This window comes from Mobula hypostoma, chromosome 12 (genome assembly GCF_963921235.1).
Source record: "Mobula hypostoma chromosome 12, sMobHyp1.1, whole genome shotgun sequence".
In the NCBI taxonomy this organism is placed as follows: Eukaryota; Metazoa; Chordata; class Chondrichthyes; order Myliobatiformes; family Myliobatidae; genus Mobula; species Mobula hypostoma.
Window position 1 is genome coordinate 96,676,114 of NC_086108.1, and position 25,033 is coordinate 96,701,146.

Here is a 25,033-nt window from a genome sequence, read left to right on the forward strand (position 1 = left end):
AACTGAACCAGCCACATAAATGCTACAGCTACAACATAAGGTAAAAGTCTGTGTATTCTTTTGTGAATGATTTCTCGTTGACTCACTTCCTGACTGCACAAAGCCTACTATCGTTTAAAGCACCTGCCAAGAATATGATAGAATAGCTTCTGCTTGCCTGTTTGGATACAGAAAGAACAGTCAAGAAACTGAACAATTCATATTTGTTTCATAGCTCATCTAACAACTCACCACAGTTTCAACATCACCTCAAAAACCTATGAATACCACCACAAAGGAAAAAGTAGATGTTGGATTAGGATGCCAGCATATTAAAGCTGCTTCCAAAACCATACACCATCCATACTAGAATACATATCATTGGCTCAAAATATTGAAGCACCTACCTGATTTTAATATGGACTACTTTCACCAGACAGACCACGGCATTTCATGCAAGTTGCTAACTATATATAGGTAGTACGATATATTAGTACTTAACATATTAATTTAAACACACTGGCTTGCTACACTTTCTATATCCTTGTTTACTGCATTAGTAGAGTATCTTTGGCATTCCTAAATAACAAGGCCAGAAATCAGAGATATATTACAATAAAGATGAGGGCCATTTGGATTGTGGAGTTCATACCAGATGTACAGTATACAAAAGAAATACAGTCCCTTCTTTTTCTCCTGAGGCCTGTGAACTATTTCCATTTCATATTTATCAGACTCATTTCAGAATGCCACAATTGACCCCTACTATTGGCTGTGCCTTCGATACACTAATCATTCTCTTCAAAACAAAGCTGTTCTTCATGCCATTTTTGTTTCTTTTCACAAACCTGCACTTTATGTCTTCTTGGCGTTTTCACTGATATGAAGTTATTCTCTAACTGTTCTGTTAAAACTCTTCAATACCTCCATGAGATTCCTTTTAACTCTGTTTGGTTTCAAGTTAGCCCATTGCTTTGCTTTGCTTTTAGTTAGTTGCACGGTGGGTTTTTTTTTGGGGGTTTTTTTTTTTCTTTTTTTTTCCATTGATATATATAAAATCTAGTATACTATTATGTTATCTTGGTTTCTTATGCTTAAATTACATTGTTTGTAGTATTTTCTTTTTGGTATTGTTATCTTTTGGAATTTTATTATACTTTAACATTGTATTAATGTTTATATGGCTTACCTTTTTTGTATACTTACTCAATAAAAAGATTTAAAAAGAAAAGAAAGAAAGAGATTCCTTCTCCATCTTATCCGTCCCTTGAAAAACAATTCCAGCTTCTCCAAGCAATCCTTGAAACTAATGTCCTTATTCTTAAAATTGTTTCAGTAAATATCTCCTATCTGCTCTGGAAGTTTCACACAGAGAGTTACACTGTGAACTGAACATAATACTCCAGCCATGGCTAACCCAGTGTTTTATAAACATTCGTCATGACCTCCTTGTTTTTGCATTCTATACTCTATTAATGTCTTGAAAACCTTGAGGCCATGCACCAGGACCACAAAGAGGTCCTTGCCTAAGTGGTGGAAGCAGGGGATCACTCCTCTGTCAGCCTCCATCTGTCCCATCGGTAGAAGATTCTGTAAATCCAACAGTGCCTTCATTACTCATTGCAGAATCTACAAAACTAAATTAGGAGTAAGACATCCTCAATCCTGAGGGGCTGTGTAAGAAGCAAAAAAGGTTAACTTGCTAGTATAGCAAGAAATTAGGAAGATAAACAGTATGGAGAAAGTGTATGTGGAATCTTGTGCACGTAATCTCATCTAAAATAAGACATTTGCAAAATGGGAGTGCAGCAAAGCTCCAATGGATTAATTCCTGAGATGGCAAGAGAAAAAAAGCAGGGCATATATTCAAGTTTAGAAGGATGAGGTGACTTCATTGAAACACAGAAATGTCTAAATGGGCTGAACATGGGGATGATGAGTTGATGTTTCCACAGGCTGGGGTATCTAGGAACAGAGGTCCCAGTTTCAAAATAAGGTGTCAACCAATCAGGATAGAGATGAAAATAAATTCCTTCAAGGATTTAGACCTTTAGAATTCCAAACCCAGGAAAGCACTGAGAATAATAAAGACAGGAATCAACAAACTTTTTCATATTAAGGGAATCAAGAGATATGAAATTAGTGCAGGACAATGGCACTGAGGAAAACAATCATCCATCACCTTATTAAACATGGAACATGAGTAAGAAGTTAAATTTCATATTCATGTTTTAATTTCTTACTTTGATTGTATGTTCTAGTACCAATTGTTTGGCGACAATAAAGTATAAAGTATAAAGAATTGTTCTTCTATTCGAGTGTGCTGCAATATTGTTTTTACAAACACTGAAAAATCCAGAGCAAGATTAACAAACTTTCCAACTTTAGACCAATTACATGATTTGTTAGATGCCTGAGAAATGATAAAGATTAATACATAGGAAGGCTGCAGATGATAACGTTTCACGTTACCACTAATTAAATTGTTTTCACAGGAACCTCTTGTTTTTAAATTGCACAATTTTGAAAAATGCTAATATTTTGAAAACTATTTTATTATGTCAAGCCTTACTCAATCATTAAATTTTTCTTTCCAGTTCTTCCATATATGCACATAAGTTTTTAAAGAGCCTTAATTTTAAAAAAAACATAAAGCTATTATTTATTGTACATACATCATCTAGCACTCTGGACTGTATATAGTTGAAGTAAGGAAATTCTTTGAAAATGCTTCTAAATTGTACCGCTGTGTACATTTGTGTTAAGGATTAAGTTAATGCCATTTTAATAACAGTATTTACCAACTGATATATTGCTAAATGTTTAGTAATGAAACAGAAAACTTAACAATGTGCAGTCTGTTCCAGTCTCAGCATAACTAATTTTCAACAGCAAACAAACACTTAAAAAATAATAGTGTAACATGTGCAGCTCTTGCCATCTAGTGGCAATATTTCCATCAATAAACTAGAAAGCTTTCCACTGCCTATTACATTTTATCACACATTTTTAAAGACTAGTCTACATAACTTTAAAATTCCTTCAAATAGATTTTTTTTGTAATTAATCCTCTCACTAAGCTTCCGAAAGAGAACAAGTATTGTTGCAGAAATTATTTTAAAACCAAGAAAGGTGTAACTTCTATTCAAAATCTAATTAAATAAAGGATTTAATAAATTAGTCCCCTCCATTTGATTAACAATAAAAAGCTCACAAATATTGAAAGGATACGAATTTCAGTGACTGCTCTCAAAGTTCCTGAACTCTTGCCTGTTACATCTATAAGAAAAAAAAATTTAAAATCTTTAAAGAATCAAAGAAAACTGGACAGCATTTCAATCATTATTTTGTTGAGTTATTTTCACAAAAGTTATCTGCATTTTGTAAAATTTGCATCTTGTTGTTTCCTGCTTTTATTAGTGAGGACTGACAAAACTAAAGATATACTGTATTTCATATAGAACATAGAAAATCTACAGCACATTACAGGCCCTTCAGCCCACAATGTTGTACTGACCATGTAACCTACTCTAGAAGCTGTCTAGAATTTCCCTACTGCATAGCCTTCTACTTTTCTAAGCTCTATGTACCTACCCACGTACCCTATTTTATCCGCCTCTACCACATTCGCTGGTAGTGCATTCCACACACCCACCACACTCTGTGAAAAACTTACCTCTGACATCCCCCTTGTACCTACTTCCACGCACCTACGTGGTAAATGCATTTCTTAATTTACCAATGAACCATCTTTTTATTTGAATGGCAGGTTAAGGGTCAATTGTAATCGAGTCCTGAGTCCATTTCACTTACATCCATGTGCCTATCTAGGAGTCTCGTAAATGCCCCGAATTTATCTGCCTCTACCACTGCCTCTGGCACTGTTTCTCTTTAATTTCCTTTCATTAGTAAGTTCAGTCTCCTTGTAACCACTTAGTATCAGCTTCAACTAGCCTATTGTCAGGTATCTGCCTAAAAATCCTTTCCTCTCCAAATTTCTTTCTGCTGCTGTCACACACCATCACTGGTATACACGTTTTGCTCATGTTCACAATGTAAGCAAGCATACTGCCTGTTATCTACAAGTTCAATTAGTCCTGAGGTAGAACAAATTACCATCACAGCATATCCTGCTGATGAAAACAGCTCAACTCATACAAAAAACTGGTGTTTAAGACTACATGCAATATACTTGAGGCAGAAACAAAATGAAAAAGTTAAGGAAATCATATCTTTTCTCATGCTTTTCCTGCCTCTCAACAACCATCCCATGAGACTCAGATAACCACAGGGATTGTCCCAGGAAGCCAATAAATTTCTGAACTTTTACCTTCTATTGACCTCAGGAGAGACTGGGGGGGGGGGCGGTGCGGGAGGAGATATGTCATAGACCCTGGGCACTGCCAAAACTGGAGCGTAAGGGTCCAGCAATGAGTACTTTCTTTCTTGACTTCAAAGAACCCTGTATATGAGGCTTTCTGACCTTCACTGATTAGCATTGTGTGAAACATTACATTGGATATCCCATTACAATTTATCGAATTGTATTAGGCAGGATATTAGGCAGACTATTAGGCAGGATATTAGGCAGACTGTTCTTCTTCTTCAATGAAACTAGTTAATATAGGGCTGCAATAGCAGGTAAAATCCTGTGTAAGAGTTTGTCTAAATTAGACGTCACCAGTGAAATCAGGAAAAATGGAAGAGGATTTAATAACGTTAAAAAGATACTAAATTATACAGAAAATTAAATAGAAAATCATATGAAGCTAAATAGTGTTTACTTTTTGCCTCCAAAGCTAGTCAGATTTCTCAATCATTACAACTCCTCCTCTGACATCCAACACAGACATACCTCAAGTATGTGTGCTTAACCTACTGCCCTACTCTTTCTACATTCATCCCTGCATGGTTAAGTACTGCACAAACACTCTCTATAAATTTGCTGATGACACCACTGTTGTTGATAGAATCTCAGATAGTGACTAGGAGGTGTACAGGAGTGAGAGATCAGCTGGTTGAGTGCTGTTGCAACAACAGCCTCACACTCAACATCATCAAGACGAAGAAATTGATTGTGGACTTCAAGAAGGGGAAGTCAGGAAACACACACCGATATTCATTGAAAGGTCAGCTGTGGAAAAGGTGAGCAACTTCAAGTTCCTTGGTGTCAACATCTCTGAGTGTCTACCCTGGGCCTAACACATTGATTCAATCATGAAGGCATGCCAGTGGCTCGACTTAATTATGAATGAGATTTAATATGTCACTAAAGACTCTTACAATGATGTATGGTGGATAGCACTTTGACTGATTGCATCAAGACTGGAGAATCAAATGCACAGGATTGCAAGAGGCTGCAGAAGGTTGTAGACTCAGCCAGCTCAATCATGGCAAAATCGTCCCCACCATCAAGGAATCTTGAACAGGCGGCGCTTCAAGGAGGTAGCATACATCACTAAGGCCCCACGCTATCTGGGACATGCTATCATTACTATCATTAGGGAGGAGGTACACAGCCTGACGACCCACACTTAATAATTTAGGAAGAGTTTCTTCCACTCCAACATCAGATTTCTGAAAGGTCTATGAACCCATGAAAACTACTTTGTTATTCCTTAATTTTTGCACTATTTGATTATTTTATGATTTATAGTGATTTTTTGTCTTTGTACCATACTGCTGCCACAAAACATTTCACGACATATGTCAATAATAATAAACTGATTTGGATTAATTTGTACTTAGTGGTTTGACTATAATTCACAAAAAGCAACTGTATCTGCTATTATAATATCCCTCACCTTTTACATTAAATGAATGTGGCATCATAGGAAGTATGTGTGCTTTTATCACATACTGAGTGCCATTCTGCTGTTTTTGTCTGATGTCATCTGTTACACTACATTCACTGTGCTTTTCAGTAAAGCTTATAAGTTCATGTTCTTCATCATGTAACAGGGACTTCTCAAGAAAAGCTGGACAGTCATCAGTTGCTGCTTTGGTTGGTGTTGGCATTCTAAATAATCTGCAGGAAGAGTGACTTACATTTATGTGTTGAAAATTTAAGACTTTAAGAAACACTATTTTATTTACCAAATACAATGAAATTACTTTTCAAGCTTCTTAAAATACTAGCAAAACACAATTATTTTTCAGTCACTAGATGTGTAATTAAGAAGGAAAATAGTGAACGTATTGGTTTAACGCTTCAAAAAGGATCTACAACCCTGATATTTTCTCAGGGGTAGTAAAAAAGCTTGGGGTGTAGGGGCATCAGTGGGATGGCAATTGTGTAGGGTTTAAGTTCATGAATATGATTTTTTGGAATGAAAATCCCTCGGGATTAATAAAGTATATCTATCTATCTATCTAAAACATGGAAGTAAGGATTGACAGTATGTCCTACAGAAATTAAGAAATACTTTTATAAAGCAGTTTCTCACCAAACAGTCAGATTTATGAGCTATCTATCTATAGAAACATAGAAAATAGGTGCAGGAGTAGGCCATTCGGCCCTTCAAGCCTGCACCGCCATTCAGTATGATCATGGCTGATCATCCAACTCAGAACCCTGTACCTGCCTTCTCTCCATACCCCCTGACCCCTTTAGCCACAAGGGCTGTATCTAACTCCCTCTTAAATATAGCCAATGAACTGGCCTCAACTGTTTCCTGTGGCAGAGAATTCCACAGATTCACCACTCTCTGTGTGAAGAAGTTTTTCCTCATCTCGGTCCTAAAAGGCTTCCCCTTTATCCTTAAACTGTGACCCCTCATTCTGGACTTTCCCAACATTGGGAACAATCTTCCTGTATCTAGCCTGTCCAATCCCTTTAGAATTTATATACGTTTCAATAAGATCCCCCCTCAATCTTCTGAATTCCAGTGAGTATAAGCCTAGTCGATCCAGTCTTTCATCATATGAAAGTCCTGCCATCCCAGGAATCAATCTGGTGAACCTTCTTTGTCCTCCCTCTACGGCAAGAATGTCTTTCCTCAGATTAGGGGACCAAAACTGCACACAATACTCCAGTGTGGTCTCACCAAGGCCTTGTACAACTGAAGTAGTACCTCCCTGCTCCTGTACTCGAATCCTCTTGCTATGAATGCCAGCATACCATTCGCCTTTTTCACCGCCTGCTGTACCTGCATGCCCACTTTCAATGACTGGTGTACAATGACACCCAGGTCTCATTGCACCTCCCCTTTTCCTAATCGGCCACCATTCAGATAATAATCTGTTTTCCTGTTTTTGCCACCAAAGTGGATAACCTCACATTTATCCACATTAAATTGCATCTGCCATGAATTTGCCCACTCACCTAACCTATCCAAGTCACCCTGCATCCTCTTAGCATCCTCCTCACAGCTAACACTGCTGCCCAGCTTCGTGTCATCTGCAAACTTGGAGATGCTGCATTTAATTCCCTCGTCTAAGTCATTAATATATATTGTAAACAACTGGGGTCCCAGTACTGAGCCTTACGGTACCCCACTAGTCACTGCCTGCCATTCTGAAAAGGTCCCATTTATTCCTATTCTTTGCTTCCTGTCTGCCAACCAATTCTCTATCCACATCAATACCATACCCCCAATACCGTGTGCTTTAAGTTTGCACACTAATCTCCTGTGTGGGACCTTGTCAAAAGCCTTTTGAAAATCCAAATATACCACATCCACTGGTTCTCCCCTATCCACTCTACTAGCTACATCCTCAAAAAATTCTATAAGGTTCGTCAGACACGATTTTCCTTTCACAAATCCATGCTGACTTTGTCCGATGATTTCACCGCTTTCCAAATGTGCTGTTATCACATCTTTGATAACTGACTCTAGCATTTTCCCCACTACCGATGTTAGGCTAACTGGTCTATCATTCCCCGGTTTCTCTCTCCCTCCTTTTTTAAAAAGTGGGGTTACATTAGTCACCCTCCAATCCTCAGGAACTAGTCCAGAATCTAAAGAGTTTTGAAAAATTATCACTAATGCATCCACTATTTCTTGAGAAAAGCTGCACAGAGTGAATACTAGTTAAGTCTGCCACTGTAGGATGATGGGACTTGAGAATAAGTTGTGAGTGGATTGATGATGGCAATGAATGAACATTATGATACTTATGGTGAGGGATTGGGGAAGTGGATTGGGATGCTTTGGTTGACTGCAAGAGCAATGGAATATTATAGGATACTGGACATCACACAAAGCTGCCACTCTAAGGTGGAGGAATTTGATTACAGGGTGCCCAATGTATGAAGAAAACTTGTGTGTTCTGTGGGAAATATATCCACTCAACTCAACCAGTATGCAGTATAATTATAGTACTTATGTTGAAACAGGTCATAAATATACAATTCCTGGTATATAAAAAAAATCATCCTCTTTTAACTTACAATTTAACTTCAATTGTTGCTCAGACTAAATATCAGAATGGGGAAGAAGTGTGATCTACGTGACTTTGACCGTGGAATGACTGTTGGTGCCAAACAAGGTGGTTTGAGTATCTCAGAAACAGCTGATCTCCTGGTATTTTCACACACAACAGTCTCTGGAGCAGGAGTTCCCAACCTTTTTTATGCTATTGACCCCCGCCAAAAAAAAAGTCCAATGAACAGCAGTTCTGTGGGCAATAACACCTTGTTAATGAAAGTAGTCAGAGGAGAATAGCCAGACTGAAGGTGACAGTAACACAAATAACCACAGAAGGTACCTAATAAAGTGGCCACCAAGTGTAAACGGGTTTGATTAAAAGCCTCCTCATTTCAGTACTAAAAGGATTAAAGCCCATTTTTAAATTTTGACATTTCTATTGAAAATCTATTGACGCCATAATCATCGATGAAGACAGCTGGAAAATTTGGCAGTGAGTCATGGTATTTCATCAGAGAGAATACCACAGCTGATTCTGTTCTTTCTGTAAATGAATACAGGAATGTTTCAAGTAAGTATGGCAAACATTTCACCAGTAACCAATCTAGCCAGCTCTCCCCTACCTTGCCCAAAAGGAACACCCATCAGCTGCTGTCCTCTAACCATGTCCTCCATTGAAGTCAATTTATTTTACACACATGGGATTGTATCTTGGCCATTTGGGTCTTATATAGATTACTACTCATTAGATAAATTCATTTGGGAAGCAGAGTGTTTATTGAGAAACAATGGGTTGAAGGGGTGTATGGATTTACATCAGAAGTCTTATTAAATTCTATTCACTCAGCAAACCTACATTTAAGCCATGTGCTGCAATAAGCAATACACCCAGACCACTTAAAATAGGCACCACGACAGCTGACAGAACACATAACCTAAACTACCAAATTTTTTCCTGATGTAAACAGGATTATTTCCTCTTCAAAATTTTATGAGTGGCAGGTGCAAATTGTATTCACTCTAATAATCTTAATCACTTACTCCTATGAACTCTATAGGATGATTGATAAAAAAAATCGCTAATCTACATATTGGTTTTACCATAAGCTTCTCAAAATATAATAGCACGCTTGATGGAAACTAATAGAATTGGTCCCATAACTCATTTTACCACTATTCCAGTTCTCTCCCTTCCCCGCTCCCCATTACTTTCCAGTGAAATCAACAGAAAGGGAAAACCGGAGGCATGCAAAGTAGACAGATCCTCTGACACTATCAATTAAACAAAAATAAAATCAAATGTCTATTCCATTTGCTATCATCTAAACATGAGTGACTAAAGTATTTATTTGGATTTGCCCTCAAAATAAACTTCTTTGATGGTGCATATTGACACATATTTCCTAAAGCAAAACCCCTTTCCTATGGAAATTCATTTCGAGAGAGAAACAGTCATTGTCAAGTCTTGTTTCAAAAAAAACACTTGGTGTCCTGCATAATACAAAAAGAAGAATACTACCTTTTCCTGAACAAAGACTTATCACTTTCATCTTTCTCCACGGGGTTATGATGTGAAGTACTAAGACAATTCAAATTATCAAATGTCTCTTCATTCTGATGTCTGCTGTGACCTTTACTGTTGTCATTTAACAGGATCGTTGAAGGAATAGAATTGTCATTTCTGAATCTAAACTGAGATTGATCTTTCAGGGAATTATTTAACCCTATTTCAAATGTTTTTCGTTTGATTGGGGTATGCATATATTGGGAATCAAAAACCATTTGCGACTGACAATCACTTTCCATATTCTTCTTTAAAGGTGGTACAAATTTCTTTGACTGCTTGATGCCTGAAAAGATAAAGCAAAAAGTCAGATGTAATCTGAAAAAGCAAGCACTAAGTCAGGTTCAACAAGATTTCAGAGAGTAAACATTAGAAGATGTTCTTAATGAAATTTGTGGAATAATAGAATTTTTGAAAAATGTTACACAACACATATAGCTATTGTATTAGTACAGTGAATTTGCCTTTAATCTGTAAATAAAGATTACACAACATTATCAATTTACATTCTTTCTCGACATTGTTATATCCAAGGTTCTATGCTAGGTGAAATCCAGGGCTTAACTGATAGTTCTATAAGAAAGCACCAAGGAAGTAGAGCATATTAAAACCTTTTAACTATCCGAAGTTAAAAATTGTGTTGAGGGGAATGAGATGAAGTGAAAAATGTTGCAAGAATCATTAGCTTAATTAAACTCTAAAATTTTGTGATACGCCACACCAAATTTTTGCACAACTATATACAGTAATTTCAAAGAAAAACTCTAGTAAATTGGATTTATTTTTAAAAATATCAAAACTCATTCTCATAGCTCATCACTTTTGATGCTTTTTATTTCAACTTGATTTTCATTGTTAGGCTTCCATAAAATTCCTTATTATTCATTTGTGCATTAAGTTGAAATTTAACTTAGAATTTATTCTTGTTTTTCCTCTATCTACTTATTCTCAAACATTTGGCCATTTCTTTATTACTATTGGTTAGATATATTTCAGACTTAGACAGTCCATCCTTAAATCCAGTTATAATATATCAAATCACCAAAGCTGAATTATAACAAAGCACAGTACAAAAGAAAGTGATGTTGTAATTTTAAAAAAGTATTTTGGTAAGAAAAGTGTATCTATAATCAATTCACTTGCATTTTCCTATGCATCTTCATTATATGTATATTACAGACCAGGTTTATGAGGTCCTGCTGGTACAAATCTGACCATTTAGACTAGCACGCCTTATTCATCACCTGGTTGCATTTCCTACCCGGAAAAACTCCAGTTTCAGTCTGCAGATGTGGCCTATGCAAATTCCCAAGGCTTATTAAATCATTCAAATAGGTCTTTCACTGATTTTATAGTTTCTTAATTGTTTTCACAGTGGAAGAAATACTTTCCCATTTATTAATGCTGCAGTATGTCTACCGCCTGTCCTACAGGAATAGGCTCCTATAATTGAAGCAACACACAGTGAACATCGCTGTCATTTTAGTTATATTATTTATTTCACTGTTTGCTTCTAGTTGCTATTTTGTTAGCAAAAATCAAAATGAACAAAGTGCAAGCTCCTTTGGCAATTCAAAGAGAACCTCAAATTTGAGAAATAGGCATGGATTATAGATGCACAATGATATTTAACTCTCATGTACACGTTTGTCCAGTATCTAGATACCATTCATTTTCAACTATCACATAATCAAAGTTGCGCCCTATATCAAATTAGTCAATGAATCCCCATTATAGCCTCAAATAAACAACAAAGAATGTACCAGTCCTCAAAGATTATGTCTATTTTGGCATAAACAAAATCTCAAAAAGTCTCTTAATATGTCCCAAATCCAAGCTCCTGAGATTGAAGAAGATCAGAGGCCCGAGATCATAGGACAACATCATAGTTCATAAGTAACTGGATTGTAACCCAGAGGACTAAAAACAAGGATACAAGTTAAATCCTACCATACCAGCTGGGAGATTTACATTAATTTAATTAAATCATCTACATTAAATTTAAACGATTTATCCAAAGTAATGGTGACCATGAAACTGCAAACCCAACTGGTTCACTATTTCCTTCAAGGAGGAAAATCTGTCAGTCTCCAGCAAATTATTTGACTCTTAGCCTAATAAATTACTGAGGTGTAATGAAGATCATTTATTAATGCGCAATTAAAATAAAACTAGACAGGCTACCTGGTGAGAATATTAGTGAATCTGGACAAGCAAGTCATTCATTTGCAAGAGTTATCTCACTGACTATTCAAGCAATAGATTAGCCATAATCCCAGGTACCACCATTAAATTTTCCGGTTAAGTCCTATTTCAATTGCAATGCAGATCCACCAGTGGTGGTATCACTGTTGTATGAAATCAGTGAGAACAATACTCAGTCTTCAACATAGTCACAGACCTCCATAATATTTCAAAGTATCAGGCAAAAAATGGGTAAAGAAATCTGAAAATTACCAATTACCTTCCCTCAACAGATTTACCAGTACTCCTCCACACTAAGCACGACATAGAAGAAGTATTGAATGTAGCAATGGCACAGAGTTTACTATGGATGGGAGACTACAATGTCCAAACACAAGAGTGGCACAAATGTACAATTTTACTAACTGATACGGCTGGATTTGAAGAACACAGCTGCAGATGTTAAGTGAATCAAAATAAGTCTACTTGACCAAATTATTACTATTGTATCTGCTGCAGATGCATCAGTCAATAACATTACTGGGAGGAGTAACCATCATAAGGTCTGTGTATCGATAAGATTACATCTTCACTCTTGGGACGTCTTGGTTCTAGATGTGATAGACATAAAACAAATCTGGTAACTCTAAACTCTAAAAATATCCATAAGGAATTGTGGACCACCTGCAGCAGTAAAAGTGTACACCAACAAGATCCATTACTTGTGGTGGTACATTCTTCATTCTATCACTACTATCAAGCCTGTGGACTGAGCTTAGTACACAGAGCTAAAAAGCACAAGCTCTACTTAAAAAAATTGTCCCATCTGTTGAAGTTACAACAGACAATTAAAAGGCAGCTATATCAACAAAGGTGGCATGTCATAGACTGAATAAAACAATCACACAATGAACAGATTGGGTAAAAGCTCTGCAGTCCACTACATACAGTGCTAGAAAACTGAACAGCTAATACGAGATGAGAATCCAATAATTCACCTATCCTGAAAGATGGCAAAGCCTAGCACGTGAATGTTGAAGGTAAAGGTAAGGCATTTGTAACCACTTGGAAATGTTGAGTGAATTATCCATTTTAATTCTCTTTTGAAGTGTGCACCCAGAAATGTTGACTGCATATCTCTCTCTCTCTTGAAGTTATTGACAGTGCTTTCAACCAGCACCAGTAACCTATGCACTGATATTTTCTTTTGATTTTAGGTTCTTAGACTTAAATCATTTTGGAACAGACCATTCAACCCATTCTGTCCATACTTGCTCTATATAGTGTAATCTAATCTGTCCCATTTTCCTACTCATATTGTGCTTATCCAATTTCCTTTTCAAATTATTAACCTTCTCTACTTCCAGAATGTCTATTAGGTACAGTGTTCCAGATAGTGTGAAGAAATGTTCTTCCTTGCATCCTCTCAGTATTCCCTAGTTCCTACACCACCAGTTTATGTAAGTAACTTTTCCACTGGTTACGTTATCTAAACCTGTCATAATCTATAACTCTGTGGTCTCCTCTCAATTATTTTTGCTTGAAGAAGAATAATCCAGTTTAACCTTGTCACTGAAATCTCTTGCCCTGAAAACATTATGGGAAATCATTACACTCACTGAAAGAAGGTTCAATGTCCATTCAGAAATCAGATGGCAGAGGGGAAGAAGCTGTTCCTGAATCATTGAGCGTGTGCCTTCAGGCTTCTGTACCTCCTTCCTGATGGTAGCAATGAGAAGAAGGCATGTCCTGGGTGATAGGAGTCCTTAATGACAGATGCCAACTTTTTTAGGGATCGCTCTTTGAAGGTATTTTTGATACTACGGAGGCTGGTGCTGATCATGGAGCTGACTAAGTTTACAACTCTCTGCAGCTTACTTCGATTCTGTGCAATAGCACCCCCATGCACCTCCCCCACCCACCATACCAGAGAGTGATACAGCCAGTTAGAATGCTCTCCATTCTAACTCTATCTACAAGGATTCTACAACTTCTGATCCTACAGCATGTCACCTCTTTCTAAGGACTTGATTTAATTTTTTACCACCAGAGCTACCCCAACCCCTCTGTCTACCTGTCTGTTCTTTCAATATAATTTGTATAAATTTGCGAGTGTTTTAGGTGACATACCAAATCTCAACTCCTAATGAAATATAGCCACTGTCATGCCTTCTTTGCAGCTGCATCGACATGTTGGATCCAAGTTAGATCCTCAGAGATATTTTTACTCCAGAACTTGAAATTGTTCACTCTTTCCACTTCTGATTCCTCTATGAGAATTGGTATGTGTTCCCTCATCTTACCCTTTCTGAAGACCACAATCAATTATTTAGTCTTCCTGACAATGAGTGTAAGATTGCACTCAATGTATAATGATAGCATTATCAAAGTTTTGCCAGGAATACTCAATTCCAGATAACATCACAGTGGTAGTCCAGGTTTGCCAGAGCTGTTTTTGGCAGGGAGATGGGAACCAGAAATGATAGGGCTGAGAATGTGGCAGTTAGCATACAAGTATATGCAGTGTGAAGTGAGACTAAGAGGAAGGACAGGAAGATAATTGGGCAAAATTGCAGTCAGTGGGATGTACTGAAGTGCAACTTTGGGGCAAAATCAAAAAAGGTCATGAATACAGGTCTGAATGTATTATATTTGAATGCACACGGTATATGGAATAAGGTAGACAATCTTGTAACACAATTAAAGTTTAGCTGGTATGATGCTGTGGGTATCACTGAGTCGTGGCTGAAAGAAGATTGTAGTTGAGAGCTTAACATCCAAGGATACACCTTGCATTGAAAGGACAGGCAGGTAGACAGAGGGGTTGGGTGACTCTGTTGGTAAAAATAATTAAATCAAATCCTTAGAAAAAGGTGACCTACTGTAGGATCAGAAGCTATAGAATCCTTATAGGTAGAGTTAAGAAACTACAAGAGTAGAAATACCCTAATGGGAGGTAAGCCTCAAATAGTAGCCAGCGTGTGGTATACAAATTAAAATGGGAGATAGAAATGGAATGTAAAAATGGCAATGTTACCGTAGTCATGGTGGGGGGGTGGGGGGGTGGGGGGGGTTCAATATGCAGGTAGATTGGGAAAATCAGGTTGGTACATTTCCCAGAGAGGAAATTTGTAGAATGCCTACAAGATGGCTTTTTGGAGCAGTTTGTGGTTCAACCCACTGGGGAAAACACAATTCTGGATTGGGTGTTGTGTAATGAACCAAATTTGATCAGGAAGCTTAAGATAAAGGAACCCTAAGGAATCAGTGATTATATGATAGAATTCACCCTGCATCTTGAGTGGGAGAAGATAAAGTCAGATGTATCCGTGCTGCTCATAAGGCTACTTAACAAGAGCCCATGGTATTACAGGAAAGGATACTAACATAGATAGAAGATTGGCTGATTGAAGGAGATAGAGTGGGAATAAAGAAGGCCTTTTCTGGTTGGCTGCCAGTGACTAGTGGTGTTCTGCAGGGAGGTCAGTGTTGGGTCGGCTTCTTTTCTCATTAGATGTGAATAATTTGGATGACGAAATTGATGGCTTTATGGTCAAGTTTGCAAATGATACAAAGATAAGTGAAGCAACAATTAGTGTTGAGGAAATAGGGAGTCTGAAGAAGGACTTAAGCAGATTGGGAGAATGGGCAAAGAGGAGGCAAATGGAATAAAGTGTAGAGAAGTGTATGGTCATGCACTTTGGTAGAAGGAATAAAGGCATAGACTATTTTCTAGACAGGAAAAAAATTCAAAAATCAGAGCTGCAAAGGGACTTCAGAGTACTTGTGCAGAATTCCCTAATTGTTAACTTGCAGGTTGAGTCGGCAGTAAGGAAAGCCAATGCAATTTTCGCACTCGTTTCAATAGGACGAGAATATAAGAGCAAGGATATTATTGAAAGAGTTCCTCTGAACTGTATTCTAGGACCAACCATTCTCAGCTGCTTCAGAAAGGACATTCCTTACATCATTATATCAGAAGTATGGATGTTTGCCCCAGTGATGATCCAATTGTTTATTTTAATTCACAGTAAATTTAATAGGTTAATGCCAGGGATGATGGAGCTGATTTATGAGCTGATTGGATTGTAGTAAATTTATAGATGATCTAGTTTTAAACATTTCAGATTCTGAAAAGGTTTGACAATGTAAATACTAAGATGTTGCTTCTCCTTTTGATAGAGTCTAAAACTAGAGGATATAGTTTCAGAATGATTGTTCATTTAAAACGGTGAAGAGGAGGAATTTCTCACTCAGAGAGCCATAAATTTTGGAATTCTCTACCCTCAAGAGGCATGAAGATTGAATCGCTGAATATTTTATTTTTAGTTTTCATATTATTGAGATACAGCTTAGAAAAGGCCCTTCTGGCCCTTCGAACCCAGCCACCCAGCAAACCCCAGATTTAATCCTAGCTAGTCACGGGACAATTTACAATAACCAATTAATCTACCAACCAGTACGTCTTTGGACTGTGTGATGAAGCTAGAGAACCCAGAGGATACCCATGCAGTCACGGGGAAAATGTACAAACTCCTTATAAGCAGAAGTGGGAATTGAACCCAGGTTATTGTGCTGTAGAGTGTTGTGCCAACCACTATACTACTGTGCCATCATCAAATATATTCAAGGTATTAAATAATAAGGAAAGTGAAGCCAAGGCTAAGATCGGATCAGTTTTGATCCAACTGAGTGATGCATCCAACTTAAGATACCATATGGCCCATTTCAGTTCATATTGCAATGTTGTTTCACCATGCTTCAGACACTGAAACATTCCATGCCCATGCAATAAAACATAGTCAGCCTTAGCAAGTAATATTCATGCTGCACAAGTGCTAATCTCCAACCAAAAATAGTCAAAGACCTAAATATGATCAATGGGATTAGCATTGAAGAGTTTCCCACCATCAACATCCTGGGGTTATTCACCAGAACCATAACTAGAGTAACTAAATACATGCAGCTGATGATGCAAGAATAAATCAGCGGTTAAACATCCTGTGACAACTGCCTTTGTTTCATTTTGAAGGCATAAGTCAGGCATGTGCTGAAATATTTGCTTTATTGAGTACAGCCTCAATAACACTCAAGAAGCCCCATGCCACTTGAGCAAAATAGCCCATATCCCATCCTAAATATTCAGTTCCTACACTCCCTGCATTCTGTGCCTGCACTGTACTGCTTCTGCAAAATGCATGCAGTCACCCTTGTTGGCTACATCAACATACTTTTCAAACCTGCAGCCTCTGTCACCAAAAAGAACATGGACTAATACTGGTCTGCAAGTTGCCCACTAAGTAACACACAATACTGGCTGGCTACTATATTGCAAGCCCCTCACAATTGTTGGCTCTAAATCCTGCAAGTATCTAACCAATAAAACTGCACAAGTACTGGTATATGGACCTCTGGTTTCCCTCTCCTGAAGTCTACTATCAGTTCCTTGGTCTTATTGACATTGAGTGAGAGGTTGTTGTTATTACACCACTCAGCCAAGTTTTCAATTTCCCTCCTGTATGTTGATTCATCACCACCTTTGATACAGCCCACAACAGTGGTATTGTTAGCAAGCTTGCATATGGTGTGAAGCTGTACTTAGCCACACAGTCATAGCTGCAAAGTTAATAGAGCAGGGGGCCAGGTACACATCCCTATGGTGCTCCTGTGCTGATGAAAATTGTGGAGGAGATGTTTTTGCCTCTCCGAATAGACCGGGGTCTACAAGTGAGGAAACCAGGATCCAATTGCACAAGGGGGAATTGAGGTCCATGTCTTGGAGCTTACTGATTAGTTTTGAGGGGATGGTGGTGTTAAATACTGAGCTGTATCGATAAAGAGCATCCTGATGAATGCATCTTTGCTCTCCAAATGTTACGGTGTTGTGTGAAGAGCCATTGAGATAGCATCTGCTCTAGACCTGTTGCTTCAGTAGGCGAATTGGAGCAGATCCAAGTCGCCATTCAGACACAATTGATACACCAGCCTCTCAAAACACTTCATCAAGTGTACAGCGAAGGACATATAACCGGAGACGAATAGTGCATCGTTTTGGCATATGATTCATTTGCGCATACAGAATGATTTGCTATCCTTTCAATTAATTTATACTGATGCTTTATACATTATAAAGCCTACTACTTCATTTTCCCCCATCATTACATAATCAAATTTAGCCAACAGCCCAGTCAGCAAGCAGCTCAAAGCCAAGGTTTTGTTGCAAGGTTATACCAATTTTTCTAATGCCTTCATCTACAAAATTAAGCAACCACTTCATTATAGTACAAGAGTAACTGACAAAGCAATAGACCTTTTTGGTCTAGATATTGCTGTAAAATATGGGCATGCACAGTGATACCATCACCCATGAATTAGAATATTCGAAAATGAAACAGTCTAGAAAGATTTATATACTGTACAAGACATAATTTACATTTGATCATGCAAAACCAAATGATACAAAAGACCTGGAGGAGGTAGTAGTTTTTACATAACTGAAAATGTAATTGGCTGTTCAAATTAGAAATTCCATATGGCATCAATGAACTATTGAATTTCATTACTGCCAAATGAGTGGGTGCTGGAACCACCAGATCCTGAATGGTAGTTTCTATGCATATATTTATCTTACTTATTTAAGAAGGGCTTTTTGGAAGCATCTTCCTGATAAAACTGAGTTAGTCATGATCAAATTTACTTCCGTCGATCCAGTCTCATTTTCTTTGATTTTCCTTGAACTCTGAAATGTAAATTAAACTGTTATGTTCGTCATTGAATCTTGAGGTCATAGAATCCACTGATTGTATGATAATTAAGTCAGTGCTGTGAATTTACCATGCTGTTTGAAAAGCCCTTGTCTGATTGACAATACAAGGGCCATGATTTGGCTATCAAGTGACAATCTGTCATTGCAGACTATTATAAAAGGTTGAAATGTTGAACCTAGGAAATATGCTACATTTCCACCACAAAGTGCAAATAGGACTAGCCTTCTAAGGATTGGTTTGAGGTTAGGTACTGCCATTATCTGTGAAGGATAGTCAAACAATTTACATTGACTATAAATAAAATAAATTAGAGTTTTGTATTGTTCCAAGAATGGGGGTGCAGGAATGGAACCTGGTGTAGTCTATCCATTTCAAGGTTCGACATGTTGTGCATGCAGAGATGCTCTTCTGCACACCACTGTTGTAACACGTGATTATTTGAGTTACTGTCACCTTCCTGTCAGCTGGAACCAGTTTGACCATTCTCCTCTGTTCTCTCTCATTAACAAGGCATTTTGCCCACAGAACTGTCACTCATTGGATTTTTTTGCTTTTTGCACCACTCTGTAAACTCTGGAGACAGTTGTTTGTGAAAATCCAGGAGATCAGTAGTTTCTGAGATACTCAAACCACTCCCTGTGGCACCAACAATCATTCCACTGTCAAAGTCACTCAGATAACATTTTTTTCCCCATTCTGATGTTTGGTCTGAACAACAACTGAACTGCTTGACCATGTCTGCATGCTTTTAGGCATTGAGTTGCTGCCACATGATTGACTGATTAGATATCTGCATTAAGAGCAGATGTACAGGTGTACCTAGTAACTTGGCCATTGAATGTATATATCTGGATTTACCACAAATTCCAAAACATTTCACTTTATTTACTTATTATTGAGAACACTTAAATTTAGCTATCACGGATAATTCACAAAAAAAGATAGCCCTTCTATTTTCCAACCACTTGGAGCCACTGCAAGAACATCAAATGGCACTCTGAGAACAGACTTAACTTACATGAAACTGAACTGGTTTCATTCTGAAAATTAGGAATATTAAAACTCAAAAATTGTGAAGATATTGATCATATTGATAAAAAATAAATGTAAGTAAAGCAATCTAAATAAGACAGTGGTGAAGTTCCAACCGTTAAAATTCAGAAATAAAACATTTATAAGTGTGATAATTAAAGATAAATGTAAAGAAAATGTTCCAAATGTCATAAATCCATCAAAAAAATTATACATACTGTGCCAGTGTTTCAGATGTAGACAGAGAAATTAGGAAAAAGTATTCTAATCTAATATTGTCTCAAGATCAAAAGGGTTATATTAAAACATCTTACAGCAAAATACTAGAAGTGTTTTGGATACTCTGGCAGAACTAATGTATATTTTGCAATTTTAATATCACTGGCATACATTGAGGAATTTGTTAACTTTGTGACAGCAGTACAATGCAATACATAACATGGAGAAAAAAACTGTAAATTAATGTGTGTGTGTGTATATATATATATAGTAGTTAAATAAGCAGTGCAAAACAAAGAAATAAAAAGTGGTGAGGTAATGTTCATGGGTTCAATGTCCATTCAGGAATCTGATAGCAGAGTGGAAGAAATTGCTCCTGAATCAGTGACTGTGTGCCTTCAGGTTTCTGTACCTCTTTCCTGATGGTGGCAATGAGAACAGGGCATTTCTTGGGTGGTGGGTTCCGTAATGATGGAAGCCGCCTTTTAGAGGCACCGCTTCTTGAAGGTGTCTTGGATACTACAGCGGCTAGTGCCATGAAGGAGCCGACTAATTTTACAACTCACTGCAGTTTACTTCAATCCTGTCTAGTAGCCCTTCCCCCCTTTATACCAGACAGTGATGCAGCCGGTTAGAATGCTCTCCATGGTACATCTGTAGAAATTTGCGAGTGTTTTAGGTGACACACCAAATCTCCTTGAACTCCAAAAGAAATATAGCCACTGTCTTGCCTTCTTCATAACTGATATGTTGGATCCAGTTGGGTCCTCAGAGACACTGACACCCAGGAACTTGAAATTGCTCAGTCTCTGAAGGTCAAGAAGTTGCTAGCATTGTAGCAAACTTTGTGATAACAAAATTAACTTGTTGCATTTAAAATCAATATTTTAAATCTGAAAAGATATTCTGATATTGATGCATACTTTTTTCCCAATTTGTATTGATTGACTTACTTATTACTACACAAAGATAAGACATTTAACCAATTCTGTCTGTGCCAGTTGCTATTAATCCCATTCCTCCTCTCTATTTTTGAGTAATTCCATGACATACAAAGGGTGATTGACAAGTTCGTGGCCTAACGTAGAAGGAGTCAGTTTTAGAAAACCTACACATTTATTTTTCAACATAGTCCCCTCCTACTTTTACACACTTAGTCCAACAGTCGTGGAGCATACGGATCTTGGACCTCCAGAAAGTGTCCACAGCAGGAGTGATTGATAAATTCGTGGCCTAAGGTAGAAGGAGATGAGTTATACAGCTCTCGTTGCATGCACATGCAGTTCAACTCTTTCAGTGATTATGCAGAAAGTTTGAAGTTAATAACTCATTGGGGTGATTGATAAGTTTGTGGCTTAAGATAGAAGGAGATGAGTTATTAACTTCAAACTTTCTGCATAATCACTGAAACACATTTTAATTCCACATCCCATTCCCATTCTGACATGTCTATCCACGGCCTCCTCTACTGTAAAGATGAAGCCACACTCAGGTTGGAGGAACAACACCTTACATTCCGTCTGGGTAGCCTCCAACCTGATGGCATGAACATCGACTTCTCTAACTTCCGTTAATGCCCCACCTCCCCCTCTTACCCCATCTGTTACTTATTTTTATACACACATTCTTTCTCTCACTCTCCTTTTTCTCCCTCTGTCCCTCTGAATATACCCCTTGCCCATCCTCTGGGTCCCCCCCCCCGCCTTGTCTTTCTTCCCGGACCTCCTGTCCCATGATCCTCTCGTATCCCTTTTGCCCATCACCTGTCCAGCTCTTGGCTCCATCCCTCCCCCTCCTGTCTTCTCCTATCATTTTGGATCTCCCCCTCCCCCTCCAACTTTCAAATCCCTTACTCACTCTTCCTTCAGTGAGTCCTGACGAAGGGTCTCGGCCTGAAACGTTGACTGCACCTCTTCCTAGAGATGCTGCCTGGCCTGCTGTGTTCACCAGCAACTTTTATGTGTGTTGCTTGAATTTCCAGCATCTGCAGAATTCCTGTTGTTTGCATAATCACTGAATGAGTTGAACTGCATGTGCATGTCACGAGAGCTGTATAACTCATCTTCTTTTACCTTTGGCCACAAACTTATCAATCACCCATCTGTGGACACTTTCTGGTGGTCCAAGATCCGTATGCTCCACGACCGCTGGACTAAGTGTGTAAATGTAGGAGGGGACCATGTTGAAAAATAAATGTGCTAGGTTTTCTAAAATTGACTCCTTCTACCTTAGGCCACAAACTTATCAATCACCCCTCGTATTTTCTCTCAAATGTTTACTAACTCTTAGTTCGTTTACCACTCATTTATCATAAGGGCTAATTCACAGTAATCAATTCACCTGTCAATTTGTTTTTGTGATGTGAAGGAAATAGGATCACCTAGTAGAAACCCATATGGTCACAGGGAGAACATGTAAAATCCACACAAGCAGCACCTGTGGATAGGTTTCTTGAGCTGTGAGGCAGCAGTTCTACCTGTTCTAACCACTTGCCACTGTGTTTGAAAGCTTTCAAGGGTAAGAGAAAGAGTTAATTTTTTTTAAAGTTGTAACAAAACAATAACAAAAATCTGTGTTACAGAAAGGTTTAAATAATTAAATAATATTTGTTAAAATTTGAACTTTATCTTCAGTGCACAGTATTTTGATTAGCTATGAAACTAATATTTCAATTATACAATTGCCTAACTTTGCTTTCTGTTCCAAAGAATGCAAGGACAACAACAGGGCTGAGTGTCTGGCAAAATAATGGAAACAGCTAAGCATGATTTTAAAAAGGAGACATGAGATATTGTGGATGCTGGAATCGGTAACAACAATCTGTTGGAAGAATTCAGTAAGTCAAGCAACATCTGAGAAGGCAAATTATCAGTCAACGTATCAGGTGGTTCAGATGAGAGGTCTTTACCTGAACTGTTGACTGTCCATTTCCCTCCACAGATGTTGCCTGACTCACTGAGTTCCTCCGCAGTTTGTTCTTCACAGTGATTTGTAAAACTTTTAAATTTAAAAAGTCAAAAAATTACAGAAAGAGCAATACATTATAAAAAGCACAAAAAGAGTTCTGGAATGTTAAAATTATACATTATACCTGATGATCTTAGCCTTTCTAGCTCTCTCTGCAATTCCTGTGCAGTTGGTATTTCAGAAATTGGTGGAGGGGGTGCTATCTGCCAATTTGTTGTTTCTTTGTTGACAAGTTTCCTATTAAAATATTAATATAGTTCATTTACTTTAATATATCAATATATATGATTTTCTACAATTTAACATACTTCTCATCAGTATTGTCAGAAAAGAAATAAAGCATTATGAGGAATGTCATTTCCATTTTAATAGTTCCTGTTCTGTTTCATCAATAACCAGATGGTTTACCACCCACTGTATTCAAAGCTTCCCAAATTATGCTCACTGTAGAAGCACATAGAAGTTTCTATGATGGATATTTTACATTCCTAAGTCTGAATTGCATCTGCACCATCACTCTCTCTGTAAAAGAGGCTTTTAGGCATGTGAATATGCAGGGATATGGACCATATATAGGCAGAAGGGATTAATTAAATTTGGCATTATTACCTTAATTAGTTTGGAACAACATCATGGGCCAAAGGGCCTATTCCTGAGCAATGGGATGTGTGCATGCACACACCTTTTGCTACTAGTGCACAAAAGGAATTTAAACTGCGCACTAAAGGTTGTTACCCTTTACCTCGTTGGTATGGTAAGTATAGTTCACGATTGCACACAATTACATTTCCTTTTCCAGTTTCTGATATGGACAGTGTTGACAATGTGGAGTTTGCAATGATTCATCTGCAGATTTTAGAACTGGCTTATTTATACTGTTTTTATTCAAGAAATTATTCCATGCACACATGTTGTCTCTGGGCAAAAAAATTGCACAACACGAGATTTTTGTGCACACTGCATTACAAATGAGAGGAAACATTGTTCCTGAGTTGTATTGTTCCACGTTCTATTTGACATTTCTATCCTGGGAAGAAGATTCTGTCTGTCTATCTATGCCTCAGATAATTTAATAAACTTCCTTCAGGTCTCCCCTGAAGTATGTGCCTCAACAACCATCACGGTTTACAGAGCCTACCTAACCATGTCTTTTGATGGCACATGTCTTTACTGATGCAAAATATTTCAAAGTAGTTCAGGGAGCATTTGCAGTTACAAGGTATACCGACAGGTGAACCAAAGTGAGGATAAAAAATAAAACAGACTGCTTTTAGAACATCTTACCATATATCCTTTGAGGATATTAGTGTGCTCCTCCAATTCTGGCTACTAACTCATCAGCCTATCACTGGTGATCTGTAAAAGCTCTGAAATTCTGTCCACTTCTTTGCCTCTCTTTCATTTTTAGAAGTAACTGGCCAGAATTAGAGGAGCACACAGATATTCTCAGGGGGTTATAGAGTTTAGGAGATTAGAAATATAGGCAAGAGTGAGATCATGAGGGATATGAAAATAAAGATGAAAATTTTAAGACTGAGGTAGTATATAACTAATGAAGACTGTGGAATGATTGATTCAAGTTAGAACTTAAGTAACCATTTCAATTTGCAAATAGAACAAAGGAGACTGGTCAGGAGTCCACTGGAATACTCAAGCACAGAGGCACAAAGGCATTGGTGCACAGTTCAACATCAGATGAGATGAGGAAGGAACAGAGTTGTCATACTGCAGAGATAATAATTATTGATCTAATCCATGAAAATTAGCTGGTTCAAAGTTAAACTGGTTCACGAGCAGACAGTTGTCAGATGGAGCCAACTACTTCAGTCTTCTGAGATTTTAGGTCATTCATTTGGCTAGATAAACTTCATTTCAATGGAGTTTAATGCTCTTGTGTAAAAGTACAATGCAATTTCTCCAAACAACAGGAATTCTGCAGATGCTGGAAATTC

The 25,033-nt window shown here is 37.7% G+C and overlaps 1 protein-coding gene across 1 annotated transcript in view; it reads right to left on the reverse strand.

Moving 5' to 3' along the window:
* The window catches only part of hfm1 (helicase for meiosis 1), a 152,911-nt gene that overhangs the window by 97,445 nt on the left and 30,433 nt on the right, over nucleotides 1–25,033 (reverse strand). Inside the window, 4 exon segments of the mRNA XM_063063463.1 lie at nucleotides 2,655–2,725; nucleotides 3,211–3,258; nucleotides 5,784–6,007; nucleotides 9,868–10,198. Of these exon segments, the coding sequence (XP_062919533.1) occupies nucleotides 2,655–2,725; nucleotides 3,211–3,258; nucleotides 5,784–6,007; nucleotides 9,868–10,198 (674 nt within the window).